Below are 25948 nucleotides of genomic sequence, written 5' to 3'. Positions count from 1 at the left end.
CAGCTAAAATTTGCCAGCTTTGAAAATAATTGGGACATTATGCAAACACTACTTGTAACTGCATATATACTTTTATTTTACAACCTCTAACCAAAATATAAGTTGCATCTTCATAGGACTTCATCAGGTTTAGAGATGTCTCCAAGGGAAAAATACAGAAAAAAAACAAAACAAAGTAAGGCTAGTTTATTAGTATTAGCTAGTAATATTAGTTAAAATATATATATATATATATATATATATATATATATATATATATATATATATATATATATATATATATATATATCGTACATGAGTGTTTTTCGCGGAGCCGTACAACTTCAAGCCAAATACTTTTTGAGACAAACATTTTTTGACCAAAAATGGCAAAAATTGCCCCAAAATTACAAAATTGTACATTTCATTATAATTTGTATATATCACATATTGACTTGTCCCTATGAACCTGTATACCAAATATCAAAGCTCTCTGACAAGCGCTGTGGTGAAACAGTTTTTGACCTGAAATGACAAAATTGCCTTAAAATACAAATTTGCATATATACAATTTCGACAAATCTGAAATAGATCATCCTTAGCGACTTATGTATCAAATATCAAAGCTATCTGACCTTTAGTCTTGAAGATAAAGATTTTCAAAGCTTTTTGACAAAAATGACAAAAATGCCTTAAAAATACAAATATGCAAATTTCACCACAACTGAAGTCACTCTAAATAAACTGCATACAAATTTCAAAGTAATAGGACATGCGGTTTGAGAGAAGATTTTATTTACCAAAAACAGCAAAAATGCCCAAAAAATTCAACTATGCAAATTTCATCACGATTTAAACAAACTTAAGTGAAGTCACCAAAGTGAACTACACTTAGTGTGAAAGTTTTCAGACGACCTCAGTCTTCAAACATTTAGTGATATGCTGTTAGTTACACTCACTTCGCTCCGTATCGATAGCGTTTTACAGGTCATGTGACCTCATATTAGGTCAGGTGACACTGTTGTCCCGTTTTCGAAAGTTTTTTTGGTAGAAGCTATTGAGGGCACTACAAGCGGCGGTAACAAATTGTCGTCTGACACCGCGTCAGTGATACTGTCAACATACTGCCGTCAGGTCAAAGTTACTGAAATTTTGACTAAAGTCCTGATTTAGCATTGAATTTTGAATGTGGGGAGAATATTGATGTTGAAAATATTCTTTCCATTGTTCGCTACGATTGCATGTAGTTTTAACGAAAACTGCGCAGTTGTTTCGAGAAAAAAGTACATTTAATGAACGTAAGAAGTGCACAAGTTTTGGGACAGATAATATTTAGCATAACGTAGTAAGTGTCTTACCGCGTAAAATCTTTACGGTAAATATTTCCATACGATGAAATATACTCGCTATTTTTATTAAATAATGCCTGTGCGATTCTTATACAAACAAAATATGCAATGGAAACAATTATAAGTAATACTCACTGAACAAACGTAGCGAAGTTAGCCACCCCGTACGACACAAGGTGCCGAAATCAACACACACAGATAGCCCATGTGCGGTAAAGTAAGCGCCACACACTTCGAAATATGGTTGAATCGTCCATGGATTAAACATAACTAATTATCATGAAATATTCTTATATACAGCTTGCTAAACACATTGACATTAAAAATCGGTGGTTCGAAGTTTCAAATTATCAATACTTAGCTCCTAATCACATTCCAAACACAACGTCCGATGTCTGGGATTACAGTCCGATTACTACGCCATCGACATGGGGTCAAAACTTTGGCAACTTTGACCCCGAAATACCACTCCTGTCGTGTCAACTGAGTTTGAGGATAACCACAATAAAGTTTTGAAAGGTATGGTAATTAGATTTCGTATTGCTGGTCATTTATGAAACGACTTTGGGCGAAATTTACTACCCTGTCCGAAAACTGTCACACTGAGTGTACAAATCAAATTTCAAATCAAATTTACAGTTTCAGAGGCAAAGGCAGTTGTTGTCAGATGGACAGATGACGACGATGGAAAATAAGCCTATTTGATAAGCTCCATGTTGCTGACAGCGGAGCTAAAAACTCCTTTCACCACTCTCAAACTGGCCGAGTGATGACACTGGCCCTGAAGATTCCACTCCGTTTGACAATCATCCACGCATTTCAGCTACCGTAACCTAATATGGTGACATATCGCATAGTACTTTTCACAAGTTCCGCAAATTTGGTCAACAGATTGACTGACACACACAGAATGACGGAGTGGTGACATTATTCCCCTTTTGTCCCTTTGGCACATGCGGGCTAAAATCTGCCGTTAATGCATACAATTTAGTGATCTGCCCAAGGTTGGTGTGATCCTTTTGTTATTATCCACTTTAGTATCAATACCAGTGTATAAAATTTGGAGTTTTTTAATACTATCTAAATGAGACATCTCCTCCCTGTATATGTGTACAATCTGTGGTCTACAAATAAAAAAAAAATTAGAAGTCCCGTTTCCCCTTTCTGTATTTTGTTACGTGCAGAGAAAACGAACAAAAGGGTGAACTCAGCAGTTAACGTTTTAAACAAAATTTATTACGAAAATAAAACTAATTGCTAAGTCAGGGATAGAGTACAAGCTTTAAAAGTGTACAGACTACTTATCTCAGCTGGGACGGCAAAGCTCCAGTCTCAGAGTTGTAACAGTCAGTCGGATGAATGAACAGTCCTTTGGCTTGCAGGCTTGAAGCTGCACAAAGTCCACAGTATAAATCCAGCGTTGACAGTGAAGGTCTTGAAAAGTCTTGAGAATGACTACTGCTGGAGTTTAGTAACACACAAGAGACACGATCCCCAAAAGTCTGACTGGAAGCTGTGCACGTCCCTTTTATACACATGGGCTTACATAAGGGCATATAAGAACAATCTAGAACTTTTATTGACATGCTAATTACTGTTCTAAAATTATCTCTCTTACACAACTAATTAAATTTCCAGAACATTCCAAACATGACTAATTGAATTCAAGGTTGTGAGGTCATTAAGGGCAGTGACCTTGAGAATGTTCTAGACTAATTGAACTCAGGTCATGATGAGTGTGGGGTAAATGACCTACATAACACACCCCCTCTTCAAAAAAGAAAATTTTTCAAAGAAAAATCTTTCTTTTACAAATGTAATCTTGAAAAGGATTTAAGTACTCAAAAATTTATTTTTTTTTTACTCTAAAGTAAAATTTCTTGAAAGTGAACAACAATAAACTCTAAATACGAGAGAGACAGTCTGCAATTAAATTGTCTCTGCCTTTGATATGTCTAATATCAAGATTAAACTCCTGTAACATTAAACTCCATCTTAGCAATCTCTGATTTTTGCCTTTAAATTTCTGCAGAAAAACAAGAGGGTTGTGATCAATATAAACCACTATTGGCTGATTTGAAGAAGTAACATAAACTTCAAAATGCTGTAAAGCTAATATCAAAGATAAACACTCTTTTTCAATTGTGGAGTAGTTCTCTGGGATTGTTAAATTTGCGTGAAAAATAGCAAACAGGATGATCTACACCATGACTATCCTCTTGCAATAAAACAGCACCAGCAGCCGTATCACTAGCATCCACAGCTAATTTGAATGGCAAAGTGAAATCTGGTGCAGACAACACTGGGGCACTTTGCAGTATGGCTTTAAGTGTGATCAAATGCCTGTTGGCTTGCTCTGACCAAACAAACTTTACTTTCTTTTTAAGTAAGTTAGTCAAAGGCTCAGTAATTGTGGAGAAATTTGGACAGAATTTTCTGTAGTAACCAGCCATACCAAGAAAGCGCATCAGTTGTCGTTTGCAATTTGGTATGGGAAAACTTGAAATGGCACTGATTTTGGCATCAACAGGTTTTACCTCACCCTGTCCTACAGTATGTCCGAGGTAAGTTACCCTCGCCCAACCAAACTCAGATTTGGCAAGGTTGACAGTCAACATTGCTTTACTCAGTCTCTCAAAGAACTTCCGCATGAGCTTGATGTGTTCCTCCCAGGTGTCACTATATAGGACGACGTCGTCAACGTAAGCTGCACATCCGTCTAGCCCGGATATGACGTCGTTGATCATCCGTTGGAACGTTGCCGGAGAGTTCTTCATTCCGAATGGCATCACCTTGTACTGGAACAATCCGTCTGGTGTAACAAAGGCGGATATTTCACGAGCACGATCCGTCAGAGGGACTTGCCAAAATCCCTTCAGTAGGTCAAATTTCGTCACGTACTTGGCTTTTCCCACTCGGTCGACGCAGTCATCAATCCTCGGGATTGGGAAAGTGTCTGTCTTTGTTAAAGTGTTGACCTTCCTAAAGTCCGTGCACATACGATAACTGTGATCTGATTTGGGAACAAGTATGCACGGCGAACTCCAGTTACTTTTACTGGGTTCAATAAAGTCATTGTCCAGCAGGTATTTGACTTCTTCCTGGAGATATTTCGCTTTTGTTGGATTCAGTCTGTATGGATGTTGTTTACAGGCTTACTGTCCCCACATCAACGTCGTGATAGATGACGTTCGTCCTCGTTGGAACATCTTGAAACAGGTGTTTATATTCATGGAGCAGTTCTTTCACCTGTTGTTGTTGTTCTGGCTGGAGGTGTGCCAACTTTGTAGACTCCAGCTTCTCCAGGATTTCTGAGTTCTGAAGCTTGACCGAGCCCAGCTTTGAGTTTAGAGTATTTTCACTCAAGTCAGTTTCAGTATCACTATCTTCATAATGGTTTGAACTGACTGCACCGACAGGCTGAGTTATAGTAGGATTATCCCTATCCAAATATGGCTTAAGCATATTTATGTGACATAGCTGTTTTGTTTTCGCCTGTCAGGTGTTATTATGATGTAATTTAAATCACTCAATTTCTTATCAATTAGGTATGGCCCAAAGTAACGAGCATGGAGTGGTTTGCCAGGAATTGGAAGTAGAACAAGAACTTTTTGACCTGGTTCAAACTTCCGTTTTGAGGTGCTTTTATCATATTTGGTTTTCATTGACTGTTGAGATGACTCAAGATTTTCTCTGGCTAATTCACATGCTTTAGAGAGTTTCGTACGAAAATCTGACACATATTGCAAAATATTCAGACAATCATCATCGTCTGATAGGAATTCTCTTTAACGAGCTTAAGTGGGCCACGGACTGTATGTCCAAATACAAGCTCAAATGGGCTAAAACCAAGAGACTCTTGAATTGACTCTCTAACAGCAAAGAGCAGAAAATGAATTCCTTCATCCCACTGCTTCTCTGTGTCAAAACAGTAGGTCCTAATCATGTTTTTCAAAGTTTGATGAAATCGCTCAAGAGCACCTGACTTTCTGGATGATAGGCGGATGACCTATACTGTTTAATGCCTAGCTGATCCATTACTTGTTGAAAAATACCAGACATAAAGTTGGAGCCTTGATCGGACTGGACACATTTAGGGAGGCCAAATAAAGTGAAAAATCTGACTAAAGCTCTCACTATAGTCTTTGTCTTTATATTTCTCAGTGGTATGGCTTCGGGGAACCGAGTTGATGTACACATTATTGTCAGCATGTACTCATTTCCTGATCTTGTTTTTGGTAGGGGCCCAACACAGTCTATTAGAATCCTACTAAATGGTTCTTGAAATGCAGGAATTGGCTGTAAAGGGGCCTTTGGAATGGTCTGATTCGGCTTTCCTACCATCTGACATGTGTGACAAGTTTTACAGAAATGTGTTACATCCTGCCTGAGATTAGGCCAATAAAAGTGACTGAGAATTTTATGATAAGTTTTCCTTACTCCCAAATGACCAGCCCAGGGGGTTTCATGGGCCAGGCGCAATATTTCAGCATGGTAGGGCTTTGGAACCACAATTTGATGTTTTATAGCCCAGTCGTCATCAACCAAGACATCTGGAGGTCTCCATTTACGCATGAGAATACCAGATTTTGTATAATAGGAAACAGAGCTATCTGAAGTTTTACCTTCATCATCTACCCTGTCAAACAAAGACAAAATATCTGGGTCTTTGTGTTGTTCTGCAATGAGATTTGATCTAGAAAATGTCTGACTTTGGTCAGCAGAAGTTTTACTGGAAGTTTCAGATCCACGAGGGATAACGGAATGATCCGTGTCAAACACCTGACTGAGAAAGGTGTCATTTAAGTCAACATCTGTGACATTATTTTTGAGAGTATTTTGATTCTCGGAAGTTTTCTTTGACATGGCTCGAGTAATGGCACATGAAGGAAATAAATCGGGTATCTCTTGTTCAATTGGCTCTGGATCCTGATCTAAACTAGGATTATCAGTCACAAGTGGATTAGTAATGACCTTGTCCCCGGCAAGGTCCGTTTCCAAGAAGAAGGTGAATCCCTTCAAAAGGCAAAAAAGGCCTAATACCTAAAGTCACAGGTCCAGAAACAAAGTCCGAAGACAAATAGACATTATGGAGAGGAACAGGAATGTAGTCATTACAATCTACCCCCTAATAAGAACTTTAGAACCTGAAAATGACTTTTCAGAAAACGGCAGGGTATCTGCCAACAAAAGAGACTGGGAAGCCCCGGTATCTCTTAAGAATTTTGACAGGGGTAGCAGAAGAAAAATCACTAGAAAGTGATATAAAACCATCATGAATAAATGGCTCGAAAATACCCATAATGCTATCTTGAGAAGAATTGACCTTGACCTCATTAATTGGGGATAAGAGGGGTTTAACCTCAGAAAATGTGTTGCACACATTATTAGACTCTAATTGAGTTGATGAAGAAATAAAGCCGGTGGGCTTAGATCCACTTTGACCGCTTTGACCTTCACGTTTTCTTTTCAATTTGAAACACTCTGACATTAAATGGCCGTCTTTCTTGCAATAATTACAAGAAAGTGTACCGAACTGTTTGTCAGAAGGAGATTGAGACTTGGGATCTGATGATGTGGAAGTGTTACTTGAATTTTGTGAACTGTTGTCATTTGATTTCCTACTCTCCTTTGAAAAATTCTTGGATGAAAAGGAGGAGTTAAATTTACCTGCATTGTTTCTGTATGAAAAGGACTGGGATGGTTTGCTGAGAAATGAAGATTTGTGGGTCAATGAATAATCATCGGCCAAACGTGCAGCAACCTCTAATGTATCTGCCTTTTGTTCATTGATAAACGTCTTGATGTCACTCCGGATGCACCTTTTAAATTCCTCAATCAAAACAAGTTGTCGTAATTTGTCATAATTCTGACTGACCTTTTCCGAAGAACACCAACGATCAAACAGTTGTTCTTTTGTTCGAGCAAATTCAACATAAGTTTGATCCTTCACCTTCTCACAATCCCTAAATTTCTGACGGTAAGCTTCAGGCACCAACTCATAGCCCTTGAGAATTAATTCCTTCACAGAATCATAATTTGAAGCCTGCTCTACTGACAACTGAATGTAAATTTCTCTGGCTTTACCCACCAAAGCACTCTGCAAAAGCATAGACCAGGACTCCTTAGGCCAATTCAGACTCTGAGCAATTTTCTCAAAATGAAGGAAATATTTATCAACATCCTTTTCTTGGAAAGGGGGAACTAACCTGAATGCTTAGTGATGTCAAACTTGTCTGAAGGGAAGAATTTTCCTGACTGTCCAAGCTCTAAACGTTTTATTTCTACCTGTAATCGCTGTTCTTCTAATCGCAATTCTTTTTCTCTCTGTCTTTCTTCCATTTCTAATCTTTCCTGCCTTTCTTTTTCTTTCTGTCTTTCTTCCATTTCTAACTGCATTCGTATTTTTTCTTTTTCTAATGCCTGTCTCTCTTTTTCCATTTGTAATTCTTTTCTTTCTGTCTTTCTTCCATTTGTAATTCTAGTTTCTTAATCTCCAAATTTGTCCGCAATTCTAATTCTAATTTTCTGAGTTCAGAGGAAGACTCAGGCTCATAATCTTTTAAGGCAGACTCCTCAAAATGGCCAGAATTAACTAAATGTTTTGCAATCTTGACTGTATTTCTCGCTTGCGCATAGATCTTTTGACATCTACTTTAAGGAAATTTGCCAGTGCTATGAGGTTGTCTTTTCTGAGGGAATTAAATGTGTCCTGATCAAGGTCATCCATAAATTCGTCTGGCTTGAATTCCGCCATGATTGAATTTCGCTGAGTTCACAGTATACAGTAGTTTTGAAAAGGCTGTCAAAATGTTGTCAAACGGCTCAAAATATTCGTATCCCGGACAAGCCCCCAATTTGTTACGTGCAGAGAAAACGAACAAAAGGGTGAACTCAGCAGTTAACGTTTAAACAAAATTTATTACGAAATAAAACTAATTGCTAAGTCAGGGATAGAGTACAAGCTTTAAAAGTGTACAGACTACTTATCTCAGCTGGGACGGCAAAGCTCCAGTCTCAGAGTTGTAACAGTCAGTCGGATGAATGAACAGTCCTTTGGCTTGCAGGCTTGAAGCTGCACAAAGTCCACAGTATAAATCCAGCGTTGACAGTGAAGGTCTTGAAAAGTCTTGAGAATGACTACTGCTGGAGTTTAGTAACACACAAGAGACACGATCCCAAAAGTCTGACTGGAAGCTGTGCACGTCCCTTTTATACACATGGGTTTACATAAGGGCATATAAGAACAATCTAGAACTTTTATTGACATGCTAATTACTGTTCTAAAATTATCTCTCTTACACAACTAATTAAATTTCCAGAACATTCCAAACATGACTAATTGAATTCAAGGTTGTGAGGTCATTAAGGGCAGTGACCTTGAGAATGTTCTAGACTAATTGAACTCAGGTCATGATGAGTGTGGGGGAAATGACCTACATAACACACCCCTCTTCAAAAAAAGAAAATTTTTCAAAGAAAAATCTTTCTTTTACAAATGTAATCTTGAAAAGGATTTAAGTACTCAAAATTTTTTTTTTTTTTACTCTAAAGTAAAATTTCTTGAAAGTGAACAACAATAAACTCTAAATACGAGAGAGACAGTCTGCAATTAAATTGTCTCTGCCTTTGATATGTCTAATATCAAGATTAAACTCCTGTAACATTAAACTCCATCTTAGCAATCTCTGATTTTTGCCTTTAAATTTCTGCAGAAAAACAAGAGGGTTGTGATCAATATAAACCACTATTGGCTGATTTGAAGAAGTAACATAAACTTCAAAATGCTGTAAAGCTAATATCAAAGATAAACACTCTTTTTCAATTGTGGAGTAGTTTCTCTGGGATTTGTTAAATTTGCGTGAAAAATAGCAAACAGGATGATCTACACCATGACTATCCTCTTGCAATAAAACAGCACCAGCAGCCGTATCACTAGCATCCACAGCTAATTTGAATGGCAAAGTGAAATCTGGTGCAGACAACACTGGGGCACTTTGCAGTATGGCTTTAAGTGTGTCAAATGCCTGTTGGCATTGCTCTGACCAAACAAACTTTACTTTCTTTTTAAGTAAGTTAGTCAAAGGCTCAGTAATTGTGGAGAAATTTGGACAGAATTTTCTGTAGTAACCAGCCATACCAAGAAAGCGCATCAGTTGTCGTTTGCAATTTGGTATGGGAAAACTTGAAATGGCACTGATTTTGGCATCAACAGGTTTTACCTCACCCTGTCCTACAGTATGTCCGAGGTAAGTTACCCTCGCCCAACCAAACTCAGATTTGGCAAGGTTGACAGTCAACATTGCTTTACTCAGTCTCTCAAAGAACTTCCGCATGAGCTTGATGTGTCCTCCCAGGTGTCACTATATAGGACGACGTCGTCAACGTAAGCTGCACATCCGTCTAGCCCGGATATGACGTCGTTGATCATCCGTTGGAACGTTGCCGGAGAGTTCTTCATTCCGAATGGCATCACCTTGTACTGGAACAATCCGTCTGGTGTAACAAAGGCGGATATTTCACGAGCACGATCCGTCAGAGGGACTTGCCAAAATCCCTTCAGTAGGTCAAATTTCGTCACGTACTTGGCTTTTCCCACTCGGTCGACGCAGTCATCAATCCTCGGGATTGGGAAAGTGTCTGTCTTTGTTAAAGTGTTGACCTTCCTAAAGTCCGTGCACATACGATAACTGTGATCTGATTTGGGAACAAGTATGCACGGCGAACTCCAGTTACTTTTACTGGGTTCAATAAAGTCATTGTCCAGCAGGTATTTGACTTCTTCCTGGAGATATTTCGCTTTTGTTGGATTCAGTCTGTATGGAGTTGTTTTACAGGCTTACTGTCCCCAACATCAACGTCGTGATAGATGACGTTCGTCCTCGTTGGAACATCTTGAAACAGGTGTTTATATTCATGGAGCAGTTCTTTCACCTGTTGTTGTTGTTCTGGCTGGAGGTGTGCCAACTTTGTAGACTCCAGCTTCTCCAGGATTTCTGAGTTCTGAAGCTTGACCGAGCCCAGCTTTGAGTTTAGAGTATTTTCACTCAAGTCAGTTTCAGTATCACTATCTTCATAATGGTTTGAACTGACTGCACCGACAGGCTGAGTTATAGTAGGATTATCCCTATCCAAATATGGCTTAAGCATATTTATGTGACATAGCTGTTTTTGTTTTCGCCTGTCAGGTGTTATTATGATGTAATTTAAATCACTCAATTTCTTATCAATTAGGTATGGCCCAAAGTAACGAGCATGGAGTGGTTTGCCAGGAATTGGAAGTAGAACAAGAACTTTTGACCTGGTTCAAACTTCCGTTTTGAGGTGCTTTTATCATATTTGGTTTTCATTGACTGTTGAGATGACTCAAGATTTTCTCTGGCTAATTCACATGCTTTAGAGAGTTTCGTACGAAAATCTGACACATATTGCAAAATATTCAGACAATCATCATCGTCTGATAGGAATTTCTCTTTAACGAGCTTAAGTGGGCCACGGACTGTATGTCCAAATACAAGCTCAAATGGGCTAAAACCAAGAGACTCTTGAATTGACTCTCTAACAGCAAAGAGCAGAAAATGAATTCCTTCATCCCACTGCTTCTCTGTGTCAAAACAGTAGGTCCTAATCATGTTTTTCAAAGTTTGATGAAATCGCTCAAGAGCACCCTGACTTTCTGGATGATAGGCGGATGACCTATACTGTTTAATGCCTAGCTGATCCATTACTTGTTGAAAAATACCAGACATAAAGTTGGAGCCTTGATCGGACTGGACACATTTAGGGAGGCCAAATAAAGTGAAAAATCTGACTAAAGCTCTCACTATAGTCTTTGTCTTTATATTCTCAGTGGTATGGCTTCGGGGAACCGAGTTGATGTACACATTATTGTCAGCATGTACTCATTTCCTGATCTTGTTTTTGGTAGGGGCCCAACACAGTCTATTAGAATCCTACTAAATGGTTCTTGAAATGCAGGAATTGGCTGTAAAGGGGCCTTTGGAATGGTCTGATTCGGCTTTCCTACCATCTGACATGTGTGACAAGTTTTACAGAAATGTGTTACATCCTGCCTGAGATTAGGCCAATAAAAGTGACTGAGAATTTTATGATAAGTTTTCCTTACTCCCAATGACCAGCCCAGGGGGTTTCATGGGCCAGGCGCAATATTTCAGCATGGTAGGGCTTTGGAACCACAATTTGATGTTTTATAGCCCAGATCGTCATCAACCAAGACATCTGGAGGTCTCCATTTACGCATGAGAATACCAGATTTTGTATAATAGGAAACAGAGCTATCTGAAGTTTTACCTTCATCATCTACTCTGTCAAACAAAGACAAAATATCTGGGTCTTTGTGTTGTTCTGCAATGAGATTTGATCTAGAAAATGTCTGACTTTGGTCAGCAGAAGTTTTACTGGAAGTTTCAAATCCACGAGGGATAACGGAATGATCCGTGTCAAACACCTGACTGAGAAAGGTGTCATTTAAGTCAACATCTGTGACATTATTTTTGAGAGTATTTTGATTCTCGGAAGTTTTCTTTGACATGGCTCGAGTAATGGCACATGAAGGAAATAAATCGGGTATCTCTTGTTCAATTGGCTCTGGATCCTGATCTAAACTAGGATTATCAGTCACAAGTGGATTAGTAATGACCTTGTCCCCGGCAAGGTCGTTTCCAAGAAGAAGGTGAATCCCTTCAAAAGGCAAAAAAGGCCTAATACCTAAAGTCACAGGTCCAGAAACAAAGTCCGAAGACAAATAGACATTATGGAGAGGAACAGGAATGTAGTCATTGCAATCTACCCCCTTAATAAGAACTTTAGAACCTGAAAATGACTTTTCAGAAAACGGCAGGGTATCTGCCAACAAAAGAGACTGGGAAGCCCCGGTATCTCTTAGAATTTTGACAGGGGTAGCAGAAGAAAAATCACTAGAAAGTGATATAAAACCATCATGAATAAATGGCTCGAAAATACCCATAATGCTATCTTGAGAAGAATTGACCTTGACCTCATTAATTGGGGATAAGAGGGGTTTAACCTCAGAAAATGTGTTGCACACATTATTAGACTCTAATTGAGTTGATGAAGAAATAAAGCCGGTGGGCTTAGATCCACTTTGACCGCTTTGACCTTCACGTTTTCTTTTCAATTTGAAACACTCTGACATTAAATGGCCGTCTTTCTTGCAATAATTACAAGAAAGTGTACCGAACTGTTTGTCAGAAGGAGATTGAGACTTGGGATCTGATGATGTGGAAGTGTTACTTGAATTTTGTGAACTGTTGTCATTTGATTTCATTTGATTTCCTACTGTCCTTTGAAAAATTCTTGGATGAAAAGGAGGAGTTAAATTACCTGCATTGTTTCTGTATGAAAAGGACTGGGATGGGTTTGCTGAGAAATGAAGATTTGTGGGTCAATGAATAATCATCGGCCAAACGTGCAGCAACCTCTAATGTATCTGCCTTTTGTTCATTGATAAACGTCTTGATGTCACTCCGGATGCACCTTTTAAATTCCTCAATCAAAACAAGTTGTCGTAATTTGTCATAATTCTGACTGACCTTTTCCGAAGAACACCAACGATCAAACAGTTGTTCTTTTGTTCGAGCAAATTCAACATAAGTTTGATCCTTCACCTTCTCACAATCCCTAAATTTCTGACGGTAAGCTTCAGGCACCAACTCCATAGCCCTTGAGAATTAATTCCTTCACAGAATCATAATTTGAAGCCTGCTCTACTGACAACTGAATGTAAATTTCTCTGGCTTTACCCACCAAAGCACTCTGCAAAAGCATAGACCAGGACTCCTTAGCCAATTCAGACTCTGAGCAATTTTCTCAAAATGAAGGAAATATTTATCAACATCCTTTTCTTGGAAAGGGGAACTAACCTGAAATGCTTAGTGATGTCAAACTTGTCTGAAGGGAAGAATTTTCTGACTGTCCAAGCTCTAAACGTTTTATTTCTACCTGTAATCGCTGTTCTTCTAATCGCAATTCTTTTTCTCTCTGTCTTTCTTCCATTTCTAATCTTTCCTGCCTTTCTTTTTCTTTCTGTCTTTCTTCCATTTCTAACTGCATTCGTATTTTTTCTTTTTCTAATGCCTGTCTCTCTTTTTCCATTTGTAATTCTTTTTCTTTCTGTCTTTCTTCCATTTGTAATTCTAGTTTCTTAATCTCCAAATTGTCCGCAATTCTAATTCTAATTTTCTGAGTTCAGAGGAAGACTCAGGCTCATAATCTTTTAAGGCAGACTCCTCAAAATGGCCAGAATTAACTAAATGTTTTGCAATCTTGAACTGTATTTCTCGCTTGCGCATAGATCTTTTGACATCTACTTTAAGGAAATTTGCCAGTGCTATGAGGTTGTCTTTTCTGAGGGAATTAAATGTGTCCTGATCAAGGTCATCCATAAATTCGTCTGGCTTGAATTCCGCCATGATTGAATTTCGCTGAGTTCACAGTATACAGTAGTTTTGAAAAGGCTGTCAAAATGTTGTCAAACGGCTCAAAATATTCGTATCCCGGACAAGCCCCCAATTTGTTACGTGCAGAGAAAACGAACAAAAGGGTGAACTCAGCAGTTAACGTTTAAACAAAATTTATTACGAAAATAAAACTAATTGCTAAGTCAGGGATAGAGTACAAGCTTTAAAAGTGTACAGACTACTTATCTCAGCTGGGACGGCAAAGCTCCAGTCTCAGAGTTGTAACAGTCAGTCGGATGAATGAACAGTCCTTTGGCTTGCAGGCTTGAAGCTGCACAAAGTCCACAGTATAAATCCAGCGTTGACAGTGAAGGTCTTGAAAAGTCTTGAGAATGACTACTGCTGGAGTTTAGTAACACACAAGAGACACGATCCCAAAAGTCTGACTGGAAGCTGTGCACGTCCCTTTTTATACACATGGGTTTACATAAGGGCATATAAGAACAATCTAGAACTTTTATTGACATGCTAATTACTGTTCTAAAATTATCTCTCTTACACAACTAATTAAATTTCCAGAACATTCCAAACATGACTAATTGAATTCAAGGTTGTGAGGTCATAAGGGCAGTGACCTTGAGAATGTTCTAGACTAATTGAACTCAGGTCATGATGAGTGTGGGGTAAATGACCTACATAACAATTTGATGGCACACTTTTAAATATGTTTTTAGTGTGACTTTCATGACTGTCCGTGATGTAGTGCAGATTTTACAGAATGTTGGCTTCATCTGATTTTCTCATGAGTAGTCAACTTTGCTAGCCCAGTGAATAATTGAATTTCAGACAGTAACATTCATAGTCCTCCTTGTCATATATGTATGATATGTCTATTTTCGCCGAAAGCATTTGGATGAAAGTTCTAAAGTATATTGTCTGCAGACCAAAATGAACTGACAATAGACTTTTGAAAAGTTTACTCATGTCTGATGCTTACTATTTTGGTTTTAATAAGTCTGAATTAGAGTGAATAAAAATAAATAATTATGTATTTTAATATGGATAGTTTTTAACCCATCTGAATTGAAGTGAATAATAATAAATAATTGTATATTTTTGTTATCTATCATCTCATCTTCATCAATTCTGTAAATTAATGAACTATGCAGCCAACGAAATCAACCTTGAGATATGTGCCTCGAAATCAAAAGACGAGCTTTTGCACAAACTTTCCTCAATGCAACTGTCAACCAATGATGAAAATAAGGGGTCACTATGCAAACTTTTTTGTACTGGAGAAACAAATTACTTAATATTTACCGATATGTGAAATTTAAAATGACCGCCATCCCTGTGTTACTCTTTGGGGAATAATACATTTTTCAAAAGACTAAGTTGGTGAAATCTTTATTCACTCCAAGAGCTACGAATTCTGCCAAAACAAGCGATGGACCATAAGATTTGAGAGTCTGAATATCTGTCCCCGAGGTTCATCTTGCCATAAAGCTGTACAACCAACCATGAATCATTCGAAGGAAAGAAGGGAAAAGTACTTCAAATAAATTAACAATGTGCTATGTGCTGTTGTAGCTGGTTACTAATATCTCACCACTGTTTATCACTTGGACTTATTTTAATCTGATGTTTCAAGCCATAAGTGCAACAAACTCCTTTCATCTGAAACAGTATAGCAGCCTTTCCTTATATTGTGGCAAGTCGGAATAGGGAAAATCCATTTTGGACATGGGAAGTTCAACATGGCATCATTTCGTGCTATCATCATGAAAGTGGCAACATTCAGCGAAAGGCTTTTATCATTTACATATTGCTAAGTGTGACAAGATTACGATTCAGTTTCATGTGATATTCTCAGTACTTGCCAGTCTTTGTGTTCATTTTCCTGGTGACAGAATGTGCCAGCCATTTCATTTCATTCCATACACATGCCATGTGTCATTGCTCTACAGCGCAAGAAATTCAGCCATCATTTGGTGGAGACTTTTGTCTGCAGTGATTCTACTGAATGGTAATTGTTCTATTTTGTCCATTTATCCATTGTACAAATGTCAGATACACCATGTGTTGTTTGCCATTACAGAACATCTAGCTGCCATACAATCATTATTATCATATAGTAAAGCATTCACGATTGCAAAGAATCCTCTGCTGTTGTAGCTTCCATTTTTGCCGTACACCTTTATGGCTGTGAAAGCTATTCTCTCAATGTATATAGGCTAGAACAATGTCTGTAATATAATGTATGTATGTGAAAGCGATTCCTATACTATAGGCTAGAAAATGTCTGTCATCTGTCTGTCTGTATGTTTGTTTGTTTGTTCGTTTTCAAATCTTCAATTTCTGTTTCAATTCTTTGCAATTCAATGCACCATTTTAATAGGATTGCTGAGGAAGCCAGCAACTCCATGTCTTTTTAACTGGATTCGTAAAGTGTCTTTTGAAATATGAAGCATTTAAAATTTCAAAGATAATTTATATAGAAAGTGTGCAGCATGTTCATAAATTCAGTATTTCATTCAAAACCAATCAAATATTGTTACTTAATTAATTATAATAACATACCAACAATTATATTATGAATCCATGTTGTTACAGTGCCATTTGTCAGCCAACACTTGTAGAAATACTGCCATCTAGCACTTGTATCATGAATTCTTTTGTTTCCATTATGACTTTCCATATAGACAAATTTGGCCAAATTGTCATTAACAGCAGTCTCAATCTCCGGCTTTCACATTAGTGGTTATTCAGTATCCACAAAATAATTCTCAGCAGTAGTTGCATCAAGACAGAATATTTTGGAGATGAAACACTTATCCATTCTCTACCATAATGTTAATGAATATCTACCAAGATGTCTGCAGCCAGAGCAAACATGCATGGTAACATAAAATGAGGTCGACAGCACATTTCTTAAGATTTTAAGGCAACACTTCAGTAATTATTCTTGACAAGCCCAAGATGGTCTTTCATTCTTTATGTGCTACACCTGAAGACAGATGAAAGGCTTTTTTTATACATACTTTAAAAAGAAATTGATATCCCGCTCCATAAAACAATTAGTAAGTTTAATCCTGTTGTCAAACATAAATATTAATTGATGTCGTATTTCACAAAACAAACAAGTAAGTTTATTCCTGTTGTCCCATATATAATTATGGTGCCTCATATATCTATCAAAAGTTCCTAGTGTAAACAATTCAAAATTTATCTTACAAAGAATGACATGAACTTTTGCGGGGTTTTTTCTAGGAATCACTTTTGGTGTCATTTTCCTGATTCTGCTTCTGTTGTTGATTTTCCTGAGAAAGAGGATCCAGTTAGCCATCGCACTGATCAGTGAAGCCAGCCGGTAAGTTGGTTTAACCCACTGACTACAATGGTTTGGCCAGAACCGATTGTCCACGATAGTGACCATGAGCCAGTTTTCAAGGAAGTGGGGTAGAACAGTTTTTAGTCATAGTGCCCAATACAGCTGTGTTGAAGTTTTCTACAAATTGTGCCGAGTAATAACAAAATATTGTATCGAACATCCTGTGTGCATAATGATTGTCAACATTGATTTCTATTGTCAATATAAAAAATTAGACATTAATCACTGTCTTTGCAAGACATGTTGACCCTTAACTCATTTTCTCAGTTGTACTTCTGTGAGTCAGAAACTATTATGCTTTTCCATTTCAGTGCGATTGGTTACATGGTGTGTACATTATTCTGGCCACTGGTTCCTTTTATTCTACAGTTAGGTGTACTCTTTCTGTGGGGATCCATGACAATGTATCCTTATCTTGGTCAAAGAAAATGACATACGGTTGTGCTAGGTGTGATGAAATCTGACATTATAGCCTGCAATGACTTTGGATGTCAGTTCTTTTTGTGCTTGAACAGATGAAATCAACATACTGTAGTTTGTTTATATACCATGCATAACAGGACACCACTTATCAAAGTCACAAAGTGATTTTGAGCTATTCAAAAATGATACAACACTCAAGAGACTGGTGTGTGTTCTAGTATTGTTATATTCAAAAGTTGTGCTGTGTTATTACTTTTTGATATGCAGTTGAAAAAATACAACTTATGATAAAAATGTCAGGTTTATGTAGAAAACAGTAGTTATCTTGAATAGTAACTACTTATGCAAATCCATTGTACACAAATGTAGCATAATTTTTTTCAGAAAAGTTTAGCAAAAAGCACATACCCGTGACTTTGCTTTCCGATTCTAAGAATCCTTGACAAGAGTTTGTGCACAGATTTCTGTCCACTATCAGTACACCCATCTATGTTGTTGAACAAGCAGAATCAGATTTCCCACAAGCCAATGGCACAGAATGTTACTTACAAGTAAGTATACCAACACATTTTGCTGAATCAAAGCAGTTATGAAAGGTTGTCTGTCATTGGTCCGTATCCTTGTTTCATCAAGGTCCAGTCATTGAATGTTCAATGTTCAATGTTCTGGTTGATCAACTTTGTGATAGCATTTGGTGAGATGTCATTGGCCGGTGCCTTTGCCAGCTACTACTGGGCTTTCACCAAACCTGATGATATTCCATCGATACCCTTGACTCGGTCAACTTGGAGATCATTACGGTGAGAGAATGATCTCAAATTATGACACCGTAAATTTACATATAGGAGTCTCAAAGCTTGTGTGTGTACTCTCTGTAACAGAGAATGTCTTGGCAATTGCTGCCCAATAGGCCTTTCTCAGAGATGGGAATCCTTTTGTGTGAATGAGTTAAGGGTCCTTCTCAAAATTAAGGTTTTCATTAAACAAAATATAGGGCTGGACAATATGATCCGTGATCTTGTAGCTTCTCTTTTGTGTGTTTCAAGATTTCCTGATATGCAAACCTTTGACATTGAAATAGTGTTTGGAAACAACAAACTCACATCTTTTGGCAATAGTATTGACCAATGTTTATTCAAAATCCATCCTGAGTTACTTTAAAATTTTCAATATCTTGATTTTGTGAAAATTTTATTTTAATTTTTTACCTTAGATTTAATGCAGCAATAGCAGCCATTTTGAATTTGAAGTATCGGTATATGTTATCTATTTTTCAAGTACCAAACTTTGCGCTGTGACCTCTGATTTTGATTTGATTTGTTCAGAGAAAGTTTCAAGGGGGAAAGTTTGAAAAAGTGTAAAGCTTTCAATTTTGAGGCGTATGCTACTTTAATGGAGCAGGTCTAATGCTTTGTTGCCTTCGATACAGGTATCATTTAGGATCACTGGCCTTTGGTTCATTTCTGATCGCTGTCTTACAGTTCATAAGAGCAATGCTAGAATTCCTAGAGAAAAAATTCAAAGGTAAGACTAAGTTGATCTTCTTTCTGTCAAGATATATATTTTGGCTTATTTGTAATGAAAAAGTAGTTGACTAGTTGGTTGTGTATTCCCTCCTGTAAGGGACCATGGATAATTTAAAACGTGCACAGCAAACAACACTATTGTGTTTAAAAGGAGGGGTTAAGCTCTATTTTGATTAGTGTTTGCACTTTCGCACTATTAATTTGCATTTTTTACAAGCTGATTGACAATTGGTACAGTCTCAGATTGCATTCAGCCAATCATAGTATTTCTTTCATCATTAAATAGGCCAGTCAATAGATGGGGAGGGTGTTTCATTCATGATTTTGTCATTGGATTTTCAGATTTCCAAACATTAATTTAGGTTAGGGACTGGTGGAGGGTTGGTTGGGAGTGGGGGGCTAAGGTCAAATGCAGTAAGTTTCATTTTGCTGTGTCCATGTTTCAGTTCTCCATGATCTCAAACACATTGAAAGATTCATTTCTCAAATTGCTTTACTATGTACAAAACCACAGTAACTATAATTAATGTAAGGCCTTCAGTTACCTTTATATTTTTAATGATCTATTCACACAATCTTCTTAAAAGTACAGCTGGAGAACCTAGTTTCCCGAGAGGCTTTCAGAGTAATGCAATTAGAATACGCAAGGTAGAAGGTCCCTAGTTTGGCTGTTTGACTTTCAAGAATCTTTTATTTTTCTTCATCCTACAAAGGTGCTGAGAATCCAATCAGTAAATTTGTGTTTAAATGCTTCAAGTGTTGCTTCTGGTGTCTGGAAAAGTTCCTGAAGTGGCTGAACAGAAATGCATACATAGAGGTGAGAAAATGTTGTCATGGAAACTGCTCAATTACCATTGTACTTGATGAGGTCGGCTGATTACAAGAAATGTACATGCTGTCATTATTTTACTTGTGGATAGGCAACACTATTATTACATTGATCTTTTTCCACATGGGTAGCGTTAGTTGATGTGCCTTTTAAATCAAGTTCTATTAGAAATTTCTCCAAATTAAAGTAAGGTTATTGTGATTTAAGTTAACTTCTCTGCAGCTAATTCAGAGCTAAATGTTCAACATAGTACGCAGGACATATTAAACTGATAAATTACCCAATGCATGCAAATGTAATATGCAAATGTCTCTTTCTATATTCAAATGCATGCAAATGTTATGCGAATTTCTCATATGTTCAAAATTTCTGAAATGAAGCAATAATTTTATTTTAGATTGCTGTGTATGGTAAGAACTTCTGTACATCTGCAAAGCATGTCTTCTTTCTTCTGATGAGAAACATTGTCAGGTAAGCTCACTTTGTCATCCTAGAAACACAAACAAACTTGTAAATTACTAAGCAGTGATATCAATGATATTGATGTCATCTTGTTTCTCTTGTTACTCTGCATAAAGTAGGTGTAGACATCGACCACGGCATCCTAAGGAGAAATCAATTAAATCAATGATTTCAATATGCAAAATTCATTGTCAGAACTTTTGTACATAGTGTAAATTAACCCTTTTAGTGAAAAAGTGATTTTATTTTGCCTTTGTAAAATGTAATCCAGACAATTTTTTTCATATTTTGATCAAAAACTGTAGCCAATGAGAAGGGATGTCCATTTTGCCAAATATTGTTCAAACAATTTTTAAAATTTCATTAAAATTAGTGAACTTTTGCACCAAAACTTTGTCGGGAAAATTAACAGCACTCAAAGGGTTAAAATGAGTTGATAATAAAGCAAGGTCCTGTTCTGTAGAGAGCGTTTAGGTCAGTGTCAATTTCAAAACAAAGACCGAAACTTAAGCATGTGGGCGCACAGTTTCCTCATGCTAATCCCCTGTATTTGCAAAAAGTCAACACAGACCCTTCAACGCCCAAGAAACTCACAGTGAGAACAAGACAGTCATGAAACTAGGCAAATCTTCATCACTATCTCTTTCCAATCTTTTAGAGCTGCAGTACTTGATGGAGTTACAAGTTTCTTGCTCTTCCTTGCCAAGTTGGTGGTTGTCCTCATCGTAATCTTGCCGATATTTTTCTTTCTGAATGGACAAATCACAGTCACTGATGAGTTAGTCATAATGCCGGATCTCAGCTACGTGTGGGTGCCGTTTTTGGTGAGAGACAAATTGTATTGTTGTTTCTGTTTTTAGCTACTATAGACTATAGTCTATAGAAGCTATTGGGATGGGTATCCGTCCGGCGTCCGTCGTCAGTCTGTATGTATGTATGTATGTATGTATGTATGTATGTATGTCGTTTGTGAGGCGTCCGTCCACTCAAATATCTTGAGAACCGCAGTACTTACTGATTTGATATTTGTTGTGTAGATGAAAAATATGATTTTGAGAAACAATTTTTTTTAATTTTTTGATATTGTTGAAAATAGGCAAATTAATGCCAAAAAAGGCGTTTTTGGTAAAAAATCTTCTTCTTCATAACCGCTGGTCAGACAGCTTTGTTATTTGGTATACAGGTCCCTAGGGATAACCTAACCTAGATTTGTTAAAATTGTGATGAAATATACAAATCTGTATTTTTAAGGAATTTTTTTTCCATTTTTGGCAGGCCATCCTGAAATGAGCTATCAAAGATATCCACCTTCTTCATCAATACATGTGTCACAAAAGGTTATTCTCTACATAACACAGCAGAGCTCTGTCAACTGTTGGGTCGCTTGTTTTTTCAAAACCGCTGGTCAGACAGCTTTAATATTAATTGGTTTACAAGTCCCTAGGATGACCTTAGTGAGATAATTTCATACAGTCAGGAAATACTTAATTTTGTATCCATGTCTATAGTAGCTTCAGGGACTTTGGCCCTATGTTTTATTTACGCGTTTCTTGAGCAGTTAAACACTTCCCCCGTCTTGACAGTTGTACTTATCAAGCAGCAGTAAATAAATAGCTCATGATGGTTTTCCTGTTACTCAATTTTCTTTGCGCAGTCCTTTTACAGATTGTATAAAGAACTGGAGCAGATCTGCGAAAAGTGCACCAGAAAGGTTGACATTAATATTCAGCTATTGACCAGAGCATGTCATGTAAGGTGTTTCTCAAAGGCCAAGATGACTAAGACCCAACTGAATAAAGGTCAATTGTTGACCTTGAATGTTGAATTCATACCTTTTTGAAAAAAATTCCATAAGATTTTCTGTGCATACTGTGCATTCTGTGCATTGCTGATAAATTTGTTACCACTCTGTTTTCCTTACACAGTTGATTCTTATCGGTGCCTATGTGATAGCTTCATGTTTCTTTGGCGTCTATGACATGGCGGTGGATACCCTCTTCATCTGTTTCTGTAAGTATGCAATGTTTACTTCCATGGACTTTGATCTTCAGATTGGTAAACGTGTAGATGTTGCCATCAAGCTGTTTTTTCTCTAGAAATGCTCAATTAAGGCAGCTTAGCTTGCACTTTGAAATTGCAAGGCCTTAAAGCCATCCCCTTTCAAAATCAATAATAAAAACCTTGTAGTAGAGAAAGAAATTCTCGAATTGCTATCTGAAGTTGAAATTCAAAATGGCTACCATGATCCTTTGTTATTTCAACAGGGAATAATAAAAAAATTTAATTTTCACAAAAATACAAAAAATAAGCCAGTGATACCTTTGCTTTACCATGAGCTTTAAAATGACCCCAACAAGCTATACACCAAAAAACTCGTCAAAGTCAGAGAGTACTGGTACAAATATCTGTTCTTGAGGCGCATTCTACCTCCAAGAGACAATAGCCATAACTGTCAATAATATTTTCATTACTTTGATTCACATAAACAAGCACATTTCCTGCATCTTCCTTGTTAAGTACGGTACGTTCATCAATATCTATTCATTGTCATTCTTATACATGTAAGTTCATTTATGCTATGGGGATTGAAAGGAGATATTGACATATTGACATACCAATGTTACACATCCGAGCCCCAAGTTCAGCATCATAAAACTATGAGTATACTGGGAGAGGGACTTATACTCAAACAACCCATGTTCCTTGCACATATGCTTAATGTATGCTAATTTATGCAGGATTATTGAACACCACTTGAACTTTGGATAACTTTCAAAACTCTATTGATATTAAAAGAAATTGTAAAAGAAAAAACAAGATTTGGTCATCTCATGATCATATGAACTGGCGTATGCCACAGTCACATTAATACTGATAGACACCCACAGTTACTGACAGCAAATCTCAGCGACGATTTCCAAACTACAGTAAACTGACAGTATTTTATGTTCCTGTTTCAAATCAAAATGATTACACAATCCTTGATACAGACGTGACACTTTGGAAGTTTCACTTTAATTATATCATGAAATAAAAAGTAAAGTTGGAACAAAGATGTAAAGCATGCTGCCGATCAGCATCAATTGACAATTATCATAGTATGAACTATAACTATGCATTGACTGCACGTAAAGGCAAATTACATTTAACTTCCCAAGATCGAATTGTCAGCATATTATGCAAACAACAACATAGCAGTGAAATTCATGATATTGACAGGTAGAAACTCTTCAAAGATGAAATGATAATTGCTTCAAACAAATACATTATATGTTTTGAGGATGAAAACTGACAATGTTTATGTGAATAGAAATGAAGAATGACCGATGTCAGAGGTCAAAGTAGGACTGTTCAATTTGTTAATAGGGCCATGGAGTCTTTCCCTTACAATACCATCATGGGATCTTCAATGTCACAATATTTAAACACCTTTTACAAGTTTCTTTGATCTAATAAGTAATTTTACCTACTGTAATTATCCATTTTACTTTCCCGACCTTTCCATATTTGAGGTAGACCAGGGTAGGGGCTTATACACAGTTATACAGCATTTTGAAAAAATCCTCTAAAAACTGGTGGAGGGGCTTTTACAAAAGCATGCAAGGGGTTATACTGGAATAAGTAGGTAGTTGGTATTCTCCTGTCATGATGCATTCAGTAAATAAAGACAGACTAATCATTCTCATTCTATTTGTGTCTTTCCCCTGACAGTGGAGGACTGTGAGAGACACGATGGATCACCAGAGAAACCATACTTCATGTCCAAAGAGTTGATGAGCATAACTGGATTGAAGAATAAAAAACAGAAGACTTAGATCGTGACAAAGATAATCACTTCCTTTTATCATATCAAAAAGAGAAATATATATATATATATAAAGCCATTATGGTGATAACCGGGAGGGCACATTGTATACATTTTGTATATATATATATATATTATATATATATATATATATATATATATATATATATATATATATATATATATATATATATATATATATATATAATATATATATTATATATATATATATCTAATATATATATATCTAAAATAGATCAAAATGAAATATTAGTAACCATAAAATGTTTGTGCAAAAGACAATGGAAATTATCACATTGTCAAGCAATTGTCTCAAGTTGTTTAGTTCAATTATAGTTTCAGTGTACAAATATCAATATTGGATTCAATTCGAGACTTTCATGAAAATTTACCTCTTTTGATGTGTTTTCAATAACCCTTTAACCCCCCTCCAAGTGTAGAGTTCCTTGTTTATCTTGTCGAACAATACCTTTGGCTCAAACCATGAAGATTGAAGGGGTCGGTGTGTGACATAGATGTGAAAAGTGTTATGTAAACTTTACTATCGCAAACATTATCACTATGGAAACAATTGGAAAAATGACATTTTGTAGAGATCATCACATTTATGTGAGTATGTGTATGTTATGAACACATATTAGTACAGTGTATCAGAAATTTCTTTCAAACATAATGGAAAGTTTTTAAAAACTACTTTTTTCACATGTTCATGTCTGTGGTATGTATTTTTTTTTCATATTGTACTTCTTTGTAAAATATCATTCATGCAAAATTTTAAATGGATATGTGTATATACGAAATTTGGAAAACTTTTTGGATATGATAGAGCTCTGCTCTGTTTTTATACATCATCTGGACAAACAAAAAAATCTGAGAGGTTCAATTTTTAAGATATTTTTTTCCGTTTTTTGCATTTCATGGAAGAAAATTCAGAGAGAGGATATAGTGCAATATTTTTTAATGAGTCTGGCTTTCCTCTGCACAATTCAGGTCGATTTGCCAAATTTTTTTTCTTTGATTTGGCTGACTTTGTTGTGTATACTGAAGTTAGGAAATTGAATGATTGAATCAAGTTATGTGTGTGTTGGAGAAATTTGAAAGACTGAGCATCTAAGCCCTCATTGTCAATATGTATATTTTTTGCTAAATTATTGATTTCAAACTTAAATGTACTTTGTATATTGTGTTACCTGTAATTATCTTTATCCTCTATTCTGTAACTTAATCACTAATTTAGCCTTTGGGGTCAAACTTTTAAAGGTTGTATGTACCTCGAAATAAGAACACAAAAACGTTTCCTAAAAACTTTAGGTAAAGAAACTTTCAACCATTCTCTTAACAAAGCAAGAATAAAAACTGGGGTCGACGCTGCACAAATTTATGTTCTGAAACGCATTACCACATAACTAGCAATGGTTGAAATTTGAAAATGGCTGCCATTCCAGCTGTGTTAAATCTATTGGGGAAAATGAAATTTTCAATTTTCATAAAGTTTAACACAGTTTTATACTTTAGTTACTGCAAGAACTTCAAGCACTAGCCCAGAAAGAAATTATGAAAATTTGACTTAAAACATCAGTCCTGATAGCGTGTTCTACCTTAAAGGCTGTATAACCATGAATAATTTAGAGGACAGAAGGAAAGAAAGGCTTACAAGTAAATAAAATCAACAATTTTCTGTGTCCTTTGCTAGCTGTTGACAATGTCAAAACTTCACATCACT

General features: G+C 36.6%; 1 protein-coding gene and 1 long non-coding RNA gene across 2 annotated transcripts; both read left to right on the top strand.

Annotated features, from left to right (window-relative positions):
• The first annotated feature begins 177 nt into the window (after positions 1 to 177).
• LOC139114184 (uncharacterized) lies at positions 178 to 17506 on the top strand. Its single transcript, XR_011547814.1, has 3 exons — positions 178 to 1847; positions 17039 to 17138; positions 17471 to 17506. It is a non-coding gene; the product is annotated as an uncharacterized lncRNA (long non-coding RNA).
• Positions 17507 to 18215: 709 nt separating this feature from the next.
• Positions 18216 to 24278, top strand: LOC139114183 (choline transporter-like protein 4). Its single transcript, XM_070675765.1, has 7 exons — positions 18216 to 18382; positions 19012 to 19106; positions 19822 to 19925; positions 20335 to 20408; positions 21058 to 21223; positions 22325 to 22409; positions 24111 to 24278. The coding sequence occupies exons 1-7, from the start codon at positions 18243 to 18245 to the stop codon at positions 24212 to 24214; spliced, it is 768 nt and encodes a 255-aa protein (XP_070531866.1). The 5' UTR covers positions 18216 to 18242; the 3' UTR covers positions 24215 to 24278.
• Positions 24279 to 25948: the final 1670 nt, after the last annotated feature.

This window comes from Ptychodera flava, chromosome 16 (assembly GCF_041260155.1).
Source record: "Ptychodera flava strain L36383 chromosome 16, AS_Pfla_20210202, whole genome shotgun sequence".
Classification (NCBI taxonomy): domain Eukaryota; kingdom Metazoa; phylum Hemichordata; class Enteropneusta; family Ptychoderidae; genus Ptychodera; species Ptychodera flava.
The sequence above is the reverse complement of the archived record's forward strand: the minus strand, read 5'-3'. Positions and strand labels throughout refer to the sequence as shown.

Excerpts from the sequence above, each read along its gene's own strand:
- LOC139114183 (XM_070675765.1), top strand. The coding sequence starts at position 18,243 with ATGTTCTGGTTGATCAACTTTGTGATAGCATTTGGTGAGATGTCATTG. Across the intron at positions 18,383-19,011 it reads TCAACTTGGAGATCATTACG|GTATCATTTAGGATCACTGG; the intron begins GTGAGAGAATGA and ends CCTTCGATACAG. Across the intron at positions 19,926-20,334 it reads ACAGAAATGCATACATAGAG|ATTGCTGTGTATGGTAAGAA; the intron begins GTGAGAAAATGT and ends ATTTTATTTTAG.